General features: G+C 34.5%; 1 protein-coding gene across 5 annotated transcripts in view; it reads left to right on the top strand.

Moving 5' to 3' along the window:
* The window catches only part of SNX13 (sorting nexin 13), a 70,665-nt gene that overhangs the window by 28,738 nt on the left and 28,727 nt on the right, over positions 1-13,200 (top strand). For all 5 annotated transcript variants that reach the window (XR_011093812.1, XM_068674115.1, XM_068674113.1 and 2 more), the window contains 9 exons: positions 3,879-3,968; positions 4,368-4,489; positions 6,689-6,810; positions 6,960-7,061; positions 7,733-7,821; positions 8,188-8,271; positions 10,982-11,120; positions 11,857-11,945; positions 13,055-13,154. Coding sequence is in view for 4 of the 5 variants with exons in the window: in XM_068674115.1 (XP_068530216.1) it covers positions 3,879-3,968; positions 4,368-4,489; positions 6,689-6,810; positions 6,960-7,061; positions 7,733-7,821; positions 8,188-8,271; positions 10,982-11,120; positions 11,857-11,945; positions 13,055-13,154 (937 nt within the window). In the remaining variant the exon portion in view is untranslated. The remainder of the gene's footprint in view (positions 1-3,878; positions 3,969-4,367; positions 4,490-6,688; positions 6,811-6,959; positions 7,062-7,732; positions 7,822-8,187; positions 8,272-10,981; positions 11,121-11,856; positions 11,946-13,054; positions 13,155-13,200) is intronic.

Below are 13,200 nucleotides of genomic sequence, written 5' to 3'. Positions count from 1 at the left end.
CATACACAAATGGAGGAGCAGTGTGATCCACTTTCCAACTTTGTCATCTTCTTTTCTATCTACCAGGTAGATAGACCTAAATTCAGACATCCTAATTGGCTAAATCTGCATCTCTGTAGTACAGAATAAGTTCCTAATAGCCAAGATGTGGAATTCGTAGCAATTCCTGGTTTATGAATCTATATGTCTTGGCAGGTGGATCTTGGCCTAATTGGTTTGAACTCATTAGTATAGAGAAAACAAACCTAAAAATTGCTAGTTACACTAAGATGTTTGTTGAAACATCTTTCAGCTGTCAGACAGTTGGTCACTACACTTCATGTTGTCTGTGATGAGGTTTCAACTTTCTTATCAGCGGCACATGTAAAGAAATGTGCTTTGTTATTCAGCAGTATGTTTTCTAATCACAATTTGTGTGTGCTTGTAACTGAGATGTCTGGGACTGAAGTATATTCTAAGCTGAGAGTAAATTTATTGGTCCAAATGAAAAATTTAAGGCTTTATTGCCACTATTGAGAAAGGAGTCAGCAAACTAATGATTTGGCTCCATTAATGAAACCTGATTTTAGGAGACTAAAGTTCTTGGTGCTATATGGTTTACAGTGCTTATAGTGACTGTGAAGTGTTGTTTATGTCTAACATTTTTTGAGAGCAGATTTACAGGTTTTTTTCTGTCTTTTAGACTTTGTGTCTGAATCTTTTTTAATGATTTTTGATCCCTATATGTATGTATGCTCTAGTTGCTTTATGAAAGAATAAAATGTCTTTTTTTTTTTGTACAATGATTGCAAATTTAGTACTTCTGGTTTTGAGTGTGGATTATTGGTGCACGTATGTCACTTTTCTTAATCTACCAATGCTGACCAATCTATGGATTTTTTTTGTAGTAAGTCTGAAAAAAAAAAAAAATCTCAAACCTTCATACTAAATGCTATTTGAAGTTGTCCTCTAGTTAATATTTATATATCTTCTACAGTATCACAGAATCACAGAATTTCTAGGTTGGAAAAGACCTCAAGATCATCGAGTCCAACCTCTGACCTAACACTAACAGTCCCCACTAAACCATATCCTTAAGCTAAAGTAGCATTCTGCATCTCTTTTTTGTCACTGTTTATTAACAGTGACAAAACAGCATTAGCTATTTTAGTTGAGCTTTTCAGTTGGAAGAGTAATCTGAAGATGTGGATTCTTTATAGGAAGCTCTTTTTCTCAAAGGCAGTCAGGAAGGCTTTCAGCACTGTCTCCCATAACATCCTCATAGACAAGCTCAGGAAGTGTGGGATGGATGAGTGGACAGTGAGGAGGATTGAGAATTGGCTGGATGGCAGAGCTCAGAGTGTTGTGCTCAGCAGCAGAGTCTAGTTGGAGGCCTGAAGCTAGTGGTGTCCCCCAGGGCTCAGTACTAGGTCCAGTCCTGTTCAATTTATTCATCACTGACCTGGAGGATGGAATCCAGTGCACCCTCAGTGAGTTTGCTGATGACACAAAACTGGGAGGAATGGCTGATACCCCGAGGGCTGTGCTGTCATTCAGAGGGACCTCAACAGGCTGGAGGGTTGGGCTGCAAGGAACCTCACGAAATTCAACAAGGGCAATGAATCTGCCCCGCTACTTAGCCCTGGTGAGGCCACACCTGGAGTATTGTGCCCAGTTCTGGGCTCTCCAGTACAAGAGGGACATGAAACAACTGGAGCAAGTCCAGAGGAGGGCTGCGAAGGTGATCAGGGGACTGGAATACCTGTCGTATGAGGACAGGCTGAAAGAACTGGGCCCATTTATCCTGGAAAAGAGAAGAGTGAGGGGAGACCTCATCAATGTGTATAAATATCTGAGGGGAGGGTGTCAAGAGGATGGAACTGGTCTCTTTTCAGTTTTTCCCAATGACAGGACGGGAGGCAACGGGCACGAACTGAAGCACAGGAAGTTCTGGATGAATTTGAGGGTGCACGTCTCTACTGTGAGGGTGACAGAGCACTGGCACAGGTTGCCCAGAGAGGCTGTGGAGTCTCCTTCTCTGGAGATATTCAAAACCCACCTGAATGCCATCCTGTGCAACATGTGCTAGGTGACCGAGCTTGGCAGGTGAGTTGGACTAGATGACCTTCAGAGGTCCCTTCCAACCTCAACCATTCTGTGATTCTGTGATTTTGGTGCTGGTTTTTTGTTCTGTTTTGTTTTTCTTTAATTGAAAATAAATGTTCAAATGCTTTGTTTTAAAGAAAGAGGTTACAATTCAGAGCACCAAAATGTGAATGAAGTAATGTGTAGAGTGAATAAAGTAATGTGTAGAATGCAGCAAGCTCTAGAAAACTTACAACACAGGATTTAGTACAGATATGTTTGCATGGATGCTGCTTGTTAATATATATAATGAATGCTGTGCATTAAGGGGAAATAATGTAAGTTTGATGGAAGATTATTAGTATTGCAAATACATAAAACTTTCACTGGAGAAAAAGAATGTGTAAGAATGGTCTAACCTTGTTGTTGGCTCTGGTTTGAGCAGAAGGTTGGACAAGATGAATTTCGGAGGACAAGACCCAAACATGAATCTTAAGCGCCTATAAGCATTCAGATTTTACCAACTAACCTTGCATATTCTGTTTCTCTCTTTTTCCACTTCCCTTTTGGCTGTTTTCTCTGTTTTCCAAATGTGGTTTTGTGCATGCAATCCTCAAATTTCAGACTTCACTTTTTAAACTATTTTGGCAATTTTAACCATTCAGTAGCAATATATAATCATTCCATTCTGCACTGTTTTGGTGTTTTTGATACTGTCAAGACAAAAATGTTTTGCAAATTCATAAATATATAGCTGGAATATTGTTTGAATATGAGTCAACTTTTTACATATTGAAGTAGTGTCAAACTGTTCCCTTGCCCTTAAAAGTATGTAGAACTTTGCAACAGCAAATACTTCCTTGTTAGTTGAAAACAGAAATGTTTTCTGGCCTTGTATTTCACCACCATTCACTGAATGTGAACTTGTTTGAATGAGAGATACTTAGGAGAAATCAAGTAGAATAGAAACACTGGGTGTATTGTTTATCATTTTTACATTTGTTTTTTTGATAATTCTATGTCCCAGTACAGCCATAACTCACTCCGTTCTCTAGAGAAAATGGGGAAAAAAAAACTTTTTTTTTTTTTTTTGAACAGTAGTGTAGGTTGTTGTGTTGTTATTTTCCAGAAAATAAAGGGACTAATTGCAGGTTTCACCAGAAGTTTATAGAAGGACACCATATTAGTCCACTCAATGAAATACTGTCAACAAGTATTTCTTTCAGTATGTTGCTTGCTGCAAGTTGGCTCTGATGAAGTAATACCTGGAGTTAACTGCTCAAAGTTTCAAGTCCTTCTATAAAGCAATTTTTTACATCCTCATCAATTACTTTTCTAAGACTTGTCTGTCCAGTTGTGATGGTACCAAAGAGTAGTTTCTCTACAGGCATATATAATACCCTGAGATGTATAAAGAAACAAAGGGGATAGGGGGGACATCCTGTACAATTACTTGCCAGAGACTGCACAGGAAGCTCATCATCAAGTATTAAGATGGAGTCTTACCCATAAATTATCTTGTGCTGCTGTTCTTCCCTGCCCTTTTACTGCCATTTGAATTTTATTTCCTTCTGATCTGTTATTTTAGCAAACATGCTTCTAAACAGTAAGCAGGAAGTAATGCAGGTCATTTTTTTTTTGTCGTTATTTACCATATAAAGAAATGTGGATATTAGATCTTGTGCACTACATAGCAAATCTGTAAGACTTCTTGATTATAATCTATTGGAAGTATACAAGTATCATGAGCAGCTATACTTAGAATCCAGCTCTACTTAAATCTGCAAAGTTAAAATTTCCTAATCTCTTTCAAGTGCATAGAAGAAATGAAACGTGAAGCCAGACCTATTAAGATTGACAGAAGACTGACAGGTGCAAATATAATTGATGAGCCTTTGCAACAGGTAAGTTATAACTAGGACTATTTAATTTATTATTTTTATTTTTCCAAGTATTGAATGTGTAATAGCTAAGTAGTTGTGAGACAAAAAGAAGTTGAGAAATTACAGTTGAGAGTGGTAAGTGAAAAAACGTCCAGGATGGACTAGGATATTGGGCAATACTTGTCCGTTTTCTGTATCTTGCAGTTACTCAGCATAGCAGTGGTGAATTCACATGAATCAATATGAGAGAGGTTTTAGCATGGGAGTTTTTATTGTTTCACTCCCGATTTTGTAATGGTAGAGTTCACTATGTGAACCTTTTAAGAAGACTACTGTTGCATTACTAGGCACAAGAAGCTGTTTTGTATTTTGTTCTGTTTTGTTCATTAGTTTGTCTTTGTTTTCCCTGTTCAATTTCAGGTAATCCAGTTTTCCCTGAGAGACTATGTGCAGTATTGGTATTACACACTAAGCGATGATGAATCGTTTCTTCTGGAAATCAGGCAGGCTCTTCAGTATGCACTTGTTCAGTTTTCTGCCAGGTAAGTTTATTTGTATTTTTATCAACACACTGACTAAACAAGTGGATAGTTTTCTCTGTTGGTTGTATGGTAATAGCTAAACAATTTTTAATGTATCTGTTGGTACAGTTCACTGTATTTTACAGAAAGAACATTAATGTACTTTAAGGTTATAGTCCAAGAGAGCTGCAGTCTTGTTGATCCCTTAAGGAATAAAAGGAGGTGAAGTTTATAGTCATGGTCTTTTCTAAACAGTCTTTTCAAGATTTCGATTAATGCCTAAGATTAGTAAATAGTATTTTTCTGCAGTTTAGGCACTGAGCTGCATGAGTCATCACCTTTTTCTGTGCAGGTCTGTTTCATATAAACGGCAGAGCAATTCCCAAGACAAATCAGTTTGAAAACCTTAATTCAAATATCTGTATCAACTTGGATAAGTTTTAAAAAATGGTGCTGCTCCTCAATATGTAAGAGCAATGAGTATTTCCAGAGGGGTAGTAATCTGGGGAATTAAAATATTGATTTAATGTAATTCTTCTTTAAAAAATGAGCTTACATGGTTCAGAACAAATGGATGGTTTGTTAATTGTCCAATATATTTCAGTTGCTTAATCAAGTAGCAGGAAATTTAGGAAATTGTTTATCTTTAGCATGGCTGATTTCTCAGCCTAGGAAACAATGTGTACTTAGTAAAGAAGTATATGGGTATAAGCAATGATTTCAAGTGTTCATCCCACTGTAGTGATCATCTGTTTTCTCTTGAGAAGCAGTTGTGGGTAACCTAAATAATAATAATAAACTTCTTAGCAAGTTTTGAAGTGTTGTCATCCCCTTCTTCTGACCTTGAAAATGTAGATTAGTGTGCTTTTCTGGCAAGAAAGATCAAAGATGTAGAGCTAGGTTTAATGCTAGGAGAAGTATGTGATAACAAAATCTTACTGACTGTTTCCTAGGTTTTCCATTATGTCATAAACTTGGAAATCATAAAAGATAGGCTGAATAATACCATATGGGAAGCAATACTGTGCTTACCTGAAATTGATTTGGCTGTTCAGTTGCAATGTTTTTGTCTGTTTCATTAAGTTAACTTTGTTGAGCATTATCAAGCACTGGTTTTGTGTCAAAGCAGGACAAGTTATAACTAATTTATTTTTTTTCCTCCGGTATTACAGCTCTTCAAAAATAGCCACTATTCCCGTGCAGTTGTTTTTTCTTCCTGTACAAATCATATCATTTCCATTGACCTGCAGTAACTTATTATTATTATTGAGGGAAAATGAAATAGTGCATTTAAAATGACTGCAATTGGTTATAGCTGTAATAGTCTTAGATTAGTTCCATAATCTCTAATTTCATCTAGCGTGTGAATTTCTATAGAGAACGAGTACTGCAGGTTTTTCTTTTTTCTTTTGGAGTTGATTTTACGGAAGAATGCTGCAAGGCTGCCACCTAGTGTTTTTGTGTGATTTGTTTGTTGTGCGAGTTGTGGATCTGGATTGTCGATTAACGGGTTTTGAGACAGCTCTGCTTAGGAAAGCATGGACAACACATCAGTATATCTGCATCTTTCTTAGACCAATAATTAAATGGTTTTATGCAAATCTAACTGTGACTATTTTCCAATACTGTGCACTGTTGATTTAGAGATTCATGCCAACTACTTCTCATGTAAGCTATGGAATCAATTACTGATAATATTAGGTTGTTGGTAGTTTCAAATGAAATGTGTGTTTTCTTACTTGTGCATATCCTGCAAATTTGGAATAAAATGATTTTATGTACCTTCCAAAATGACAGAAACTATGGGAGAAAAAAACCTGGGGAGCATTTAGGTTGTAGATGCTTGTAGACAGTTTGTGTGAGTTTATTATTATTATTATTATTATTATTATTATTATTATTATTATTATTATTATTATTATTATTATTATTATTTTCACGGATATTTTAAACTAATGATGAGAATCAGAATACAATACTGGATATCAGTGTTAACTTTTTAAAGTAATTCAAACATAAATAATGTGTAAATGTGAGTTTTAAAATGGTATTTCACAACGTTTGATTTGTTTTCAGTGAATAGATCAGGAGGCTTTTTTCTCTTTGTTTCTCCATGTTTACTATCACTCTGGCTCTTGGCAGGGAGAAGTAAGAAATTTATAATTGCTTTTGGTATTCAGGATAAACTAATTAATTTGCATGGCACTCCTTTTCTGATAGGTCAAAGGAAACAGACTGGCAGCCTTATTTCACTACACGACTTGTTGATGACTTTGGCACTCATCTTCGAGTTTTCAGAAAAGCTCAGCAAAGAATAGCAGAGAAAGGTGATCAGATGAAAGGTAACATAATGATGGAAATATATTTTTACTTTGAGTATTAAGTTGGCAAGCATCTTACATGTGTGAAATATTTGTCTTTTTTATTAATCGTTTACTCTCAAATTTCTGATCTTTACATAAAAATTTTTCTTCTATTTTCTTTTGTGTAGACCAAGCTGAGGAACTTGTAGATACGTTTTTTGAGGTTGAAGTTGAAATGGAAAAAGAAGTCTGTCGTGACCTAGTCTGCACTTCTCCCAAAGATGAAGAAGGTCTTTCAATACTCTTCTGAAGCTATTTTAGTATAGCAGACTGAATTAAAATACTATGAAGTTACAAATATGAAAAAATACTGAAGCCTTAGCATGTGACTTTCAAAGCATGATTATTTACAATGTCTTATTTCCTCTGATTTGTGCATATTGGTATTTTAAGTATTTTATATATGGAGCTATCCATCTTTTCATTAGAAAAAAATACTTTCAAAATGTTTTCTGACAGGGAAGGGTGGCTTTGAAGATATTTGTTTTGCTTTTTTTTTTTTTGTTAGATATCTCATCCATTTTACCACTCCATAATCTTAATTTCATGGGAAATCAGTTTATTGGCAAAGTATGCAGGACGTAAAAACAATCTATGTATGTTAATGAAAGAAAGTATATTGGAATTCCTTGTTTGGTTCTTGTAATATGGCTCTTTTTTCATGGCTTTATGACTCTGTAGAACTGCCTCAATTTGATTTTATGTCAGTGCTGCTTATATTCAGTCTGAAAGGTGTAACTATAATACTTGGACTATAAGAACATATATAGCTGTATGTTTGAATTTTGTTTTAAGGATTTATCAGTTGGTATTTATGTTATCAGGTAGGATGAAAAACAATATAATGCGCAATTATGCTGAGAATTTTGTGTTTGTTGTTTGTTTTGTTCTCCCTCACCAGGATTCCTAAGGGATCTGTGTGAGGTTTTACTGTATATATTGCTACCTCCTGGAGACTTCCAGAACAAGATCATGCGATACTTTGTCAGGGTAAATAGTCATCCTAATTCTTTGCTTTAATGCCATAAGAATTTTTAAAGCTGCTCCTTTTTTACTTTATTTTTTAATTGTTTTAAGTTAACATTAGATTATTTTAAGTGAACAATTTTGAAAAGTATTTAATAGCAGGGAATGGTTTGTCTGATATGTTTCCCAAGTTTTTTTCAGCTCTAGCAACACTAGAAAAGCATGTAAAAATGTATGTTGTTTTTCTTGAGGTATTAATATCTTCCCATTAAATGATAATTGCTATTACATGCATTTTCTTTAGCATTGATAACAGTGATTTTTAGATTGTCGCACTTAGTAATTTTATGAGTAAATACATTAAAGTGATTAATTATATTTTTTTTTCAGGAAATCCTCTCCCGAGGGATTCTTCTTCCATTAATAAACCAGCTCAGTGATCCTGATTATATTAATCAGTATGTCATATGGATGGTAAGATTTATCATGACTTCACATTTCCAGAATATTTTTATATAAGCCTTTACTTACGTTGTTCCCTGTGATCGTGGCGGGTATTATTATTATCCTTAATTATTAATAATTTAGCTGAATGGGAAGAAACAAAATCTTTACTTTGACATCTCTCTAAATAGACCTGCAGAAAAAAAAGTATATACTAAAATAACGTAAATAGAGCATTTACATTTTAATTAATGTTATTGTCTGATAATGCAAGTTAAAATTTGCACTTAAAATTAATTGTCCCTTGTTATGTCATTAGTCAAGTTTTTTCTAAACTTTCTCCAAGATCTCTGTACTTTTATTTGTGTATCTTACTCTTAATGTGTGCATTCAGTGACTATGCTGAAAACACCCCTGGATTTCAGACTAAAAATTCTTAACATTAAATTGCTTCAGGTGTACATGTACAATGTTCCTTTGGTCTGGCCACCTCTGTTTTATGTAAAAGTTTTCACGTTGCTTCTGCAGGAACGTGAAATGGAAAAATTACTGCTGCTCATGTGCACCAAGCATTTCAATTTTTGTTTCCCCTATCCTCCTACACATATCCTTTTTTTGTAACTTGGCCTCTTTCTGTATTTACTGAGCACTGCCCCCGACTGTATCCAAAGATAGAATTCTGAAGCTTTTATAAAGTTTTTCTGTTATGATGATGGCCCAAATATTACTTTTCATAATTTCTTTGAGATGGGGAAGTAAATATTCAGGGAATAAAAGGAAGAATAAACACTTCCAAAAATTTAGTACAAGCCTTACAGAATGAAGATGATTGCAGAAAATTAAGGTCAGGAGTTGATATGACTGAAATTCTAATTCATATGGGAACTTTTGACATAAAATCAGACTCGAACAAATAAAAAAGATATATTATTGAGAATGAGATGTTTAATACTACATGCGTATGTATGGTACTATGAGTACCATACATAGTCTGATACTATTTCTCTTAAAAACAAAACAAAACAAAACATATAAAACTATAATATTAGAAGTTAAATACAAGTTCTCTTTGTCATTATATTCATTAAAAAAATAATGTTTAAAGTTCTACTATTTGTACTGTTAATTTAGAAAAAAAATATATTTCTTAGAAGTTTTTCCATTAACTTAAACGAAAGATATCTGCACTACATTCTCTTTTCTCTGTGCAGCTCATGTCAATGCACTTTGGCAGTGCAGACCAGGTGCAACGTTTCCATACCAAAATGAGCATTTATGAAAGATGGGTAATGTGATTTCAGCCACCCCTCTTTAGATACTAAATGCAGCATTGGACTTCAGCCATCTCCACCTGTGTATGCATGCTGTAAAGCTGCCAGCCATCCTGAGATCCCCATGCTGCATTCATAAGGCAGTTTCCAATGATGTGAGCAGCGCAGCAGGCTTCCTGCACTTCCACAAATTCCTGAGAGTCCCTAGAGCAGGCTAGGTTCATCTTATGCCAATACTAGGACTGCAATCCTAGACATGATTAAAGGTTAAGCATTAAAATAGCTTAATAGTATTTACAAGGGTATCAGAATTAGGGTTTCTGAGGGGTTATTAGTTCAGACATTCCCTAATTTTTATTCCACTAGGTTGTGGTTACATAGTAGAATGTTTTAATTGCTTTTGTAATTCTGTATCTTAAGAGACCCTTACATGGGGAACACATACAGTTGCAGGGGCCCTTGGCAAAGTTGAAAACTTTTCAATGTTCTGGTCAGTTTCTGCCTACTTTTTTTTTTTTTTTTTTTCTTTTATGGGAGATGGGAAATAGCAGAAGAAGGTTAATGGGTTTGGGGCAGATCTTTAAGTACAATGACGCTTTCCAGGTGGCTTTGCTGTACCTCTTGAAAATGAGAGGAGTGAAACAGATTTGGACTGTATGCATGTTTCTTCTTTCTTGGTCCATTTATTCTACCAAGCATGATTCTTTTATCCTGTTCCTTCTAATTTATCCCTACCTTGCCAACATTTTTATCGTGTCCTTGACTACCTTTATTTCATTCTTTTTTTTCCAATTCTTTTTTACATTCTTTCCTCGTCCATCAATTTTAAAAAGCAGCTTTCCTGTGAGTCATGGAAAAAAGTGAAGCAGGTTACATTCAAGCTTTTACACTGTTTAATGGGAAGGCTCTGAATTGAATCCTGCTTTGAGCTTGACTTAGATGTCTGCCAGAGATAACTTCAAGCTGATTTTTTTTTTTTTTTAATATTTTGATAACTTTTTTCTGTGTATTGGGAAAAAGCAGTCAGGTGCCTAGGTGATTGTATCCTAAAACTGGTTACAGAACAGCGGAATGAAGGGCATGTGAGGTTTGGGATCATATTATATAGTGTAGGAGGGAGTCATCTAGTGGTGCTGACTCTCACTTAGAGGAAGGTTGGTTGTGTTTGCAAGGCAGGGCTGCTCTGTGAGACAGAATGATAACCATGGACCCACAAAAGTAGAGGGTAAAAATATGTAGGTAGCTTACAGATGTCCAGTCTCATTTATCATTTGAACTTATGAAAAAATTGTGCTTCTCTCAGAGTTTATCTAATTTTGAAATATGTAAAATTTTAGCACCAAAGGAAGATGTAAAAGCATCAAAATGCCTTCAAAATTCCACTTTGCAGTGTTGCAGTGAAATAATTTGTAATGTTAATGTTGTGCTTTCACCGGTTTTACATTATTCACACTGATTTTTTTTTCCAGATTCGTGATTCCAACTGTAACTATGAGGCCTTTATGAATATTATTAAATTAAGTGATAATATAGGAGAGTTGGAAGCAGTGAAAGATAAAGCAAGTGAAGAACTGCAATATCTTCGATCTCTAGATACAGCGGGAGATGGTTAGTACTGTACTATTTGACAAAATATTGAGTGTGTTTACCAGTGTGAAACCTGAAGAATATTCCAAAATTTCAGAAAATGCAAACTGATAAAATATAGTATAAAATAGTTTGTTGTTAAATTGTTTTATATATATGTATATATATAAAAGTGGTAAATCTTGGATGCTATGTGTTTAAAAATAGGTCTCTTACCATCTGGATTTTATTTTTGTAGGAATTAGCTAGTAGCTATTTTTTTCATTTGTTTTTGGTTTGTTTTCTTTTTTCTTCTTTTAATGTAGTTATAAATTAGTTAAATTAGTTATATGTATACTTCTGCTGAATTAAAACTTACAGTTGGTTCTAAATTTCAGTAATACTTTGGTTATTAATGGGTAGTCACTTAACAGTTAATCTGAAAATGGGAAGAGAAGAATTCTTGTTTGTTTCTATTGGTAAAATAGTTAAACTGAGAAACTTTCTCTGCAAAGCTGATGTGTTTTGTATGTGGTGTCATTGCTCTGATTTTTTTTAAAGTAGTATCATAGAATCACAGAATGGCTTGGGTTGGAAGAGACCCTTAAGTATCATCTAGTTCCAGCTTCCTGCCATGGTCAGGGACACCTTCCACTAGGCCAGGTTTCTCGAAGCCCCAGCCTGAATTTTAAGTATTTTATGAAAGTATTTTAAGTATTTCAGGACAAGAGTTTGCGTACTCATCTGCATTACTACTTTTTTTTTTTTTTTTTTTCAGATATCAACACTATAAAAAATCAAATAAACAGTTTATTATATGTTATTAAAGTATGTGATTCAAGAATTCAGAGGTTGCAGTCAGGAAAAGTAAGTATTTTAGAATGATTTTTGATTCTGAAAGAGTGATGTTGCAGATGACTTACCAGTTCAGTCTGGCTTTTTGCTTTTGGATTCCTGCTTTTTGAGACATGGCTTGAAGCATGCAATTACAGGCATACATTGTAAAACTCACTTTTTTTTTTTTTGATTTGCAATTTTAACGTGGAGACATTTTCTAAAGGTTCACATGTTTAGTGAGTTTTAGATTCTGGATTTAGTAGTTTAGATATACCAGTACAAATTATACTATTCCCATATATTCAGTATAAGAGATGAACTGAAATGGTGTATAGATGGTAAATCTTTGTATTTCTACACCTATATTTAGTTCTTTTTTGCTGCTTCAGTGCATACCTATTGTGTCTCAAGTTTAGTCTCTGGCAAAGTTCTCTTAACTTGTTGATAAAGGTACCACTTGGTGATTATTTTGTGGTGCCTTATTACGTATTGTATTTTGTCATACTTGAAATATTTTATCAGAATTGGATGTCAAATTTCAGAACCTGATCTTGTTCTGCTTACTTGTTTGTTTTGTTTTGTATTTATTACAGAGTCGGTATGTTTGACTTTGCCTAGTTTCTTGACTCTCTTAATTGGACCTCAGTGTGGCTCTGTGATAATGTAATCTTGTGCATATTGACTGTTAAAATGTTTAAAATATTTTATGGTTGGACCCCAAAGTGCTACTGCCAAGAAATACCAAGAAATGTCTAATTAGCAGAAGAAAGTTGGACAGAGATGAGTTTAAGTTGTGGTGACCTGCACCCCATCAAATTCTGATATTAATTAATCTCAGTTCATTTTCATTCTACCGTAACCAGTAGGGAGATATTTGGGGTTAATTTGACTTGTATAGCATTACATGAATGTTACATGAATGTGTTAAAAGCCAGCCCCTCATACATCAGCAATCTTCCATGTTTGAATTATGAGAAGTAAAATAGTTATGAGAAGATGACCTTCTTATTGGTGACTGTAAAAATAATTAAGCTTTGAGAGGCTGCTTTATTGTCTACAACATAAATAAGTTTTTTATTATGTCTGATTTATGGTAAGATAATTTAAAAACAATGAACATGCTGAACTGTGTCTTACAGGAAATAGATACTGTGAAACTGGCAGCAAACTTTGGAAAACTTTGCACAGTCCCTCTGGACCATATTCTGGTAGACAATGTTGCACTACAATTTTTTATGGGTAAGTATTAATTTTTTTCTGATTCTTCTATTTAGAAAGACTATCC

The sequence above is a fragment of the Anas acuta genome, chromosome 2, assembly GCF_963932015.1.
Source record: "Anas acuta chromosome 2, bAnaAcu1.1, whole genome shotgun sequence".
In the NCBI taxonomy this organism is placed as follows: Eukaryota; Metazoa; Chordata; class Aves; order Anseriformes; family Anatidae; genus Anas; species Anas acuta.
This window is presented reverse-complemented; position numbering and strand designations above follow the sequence as displayed.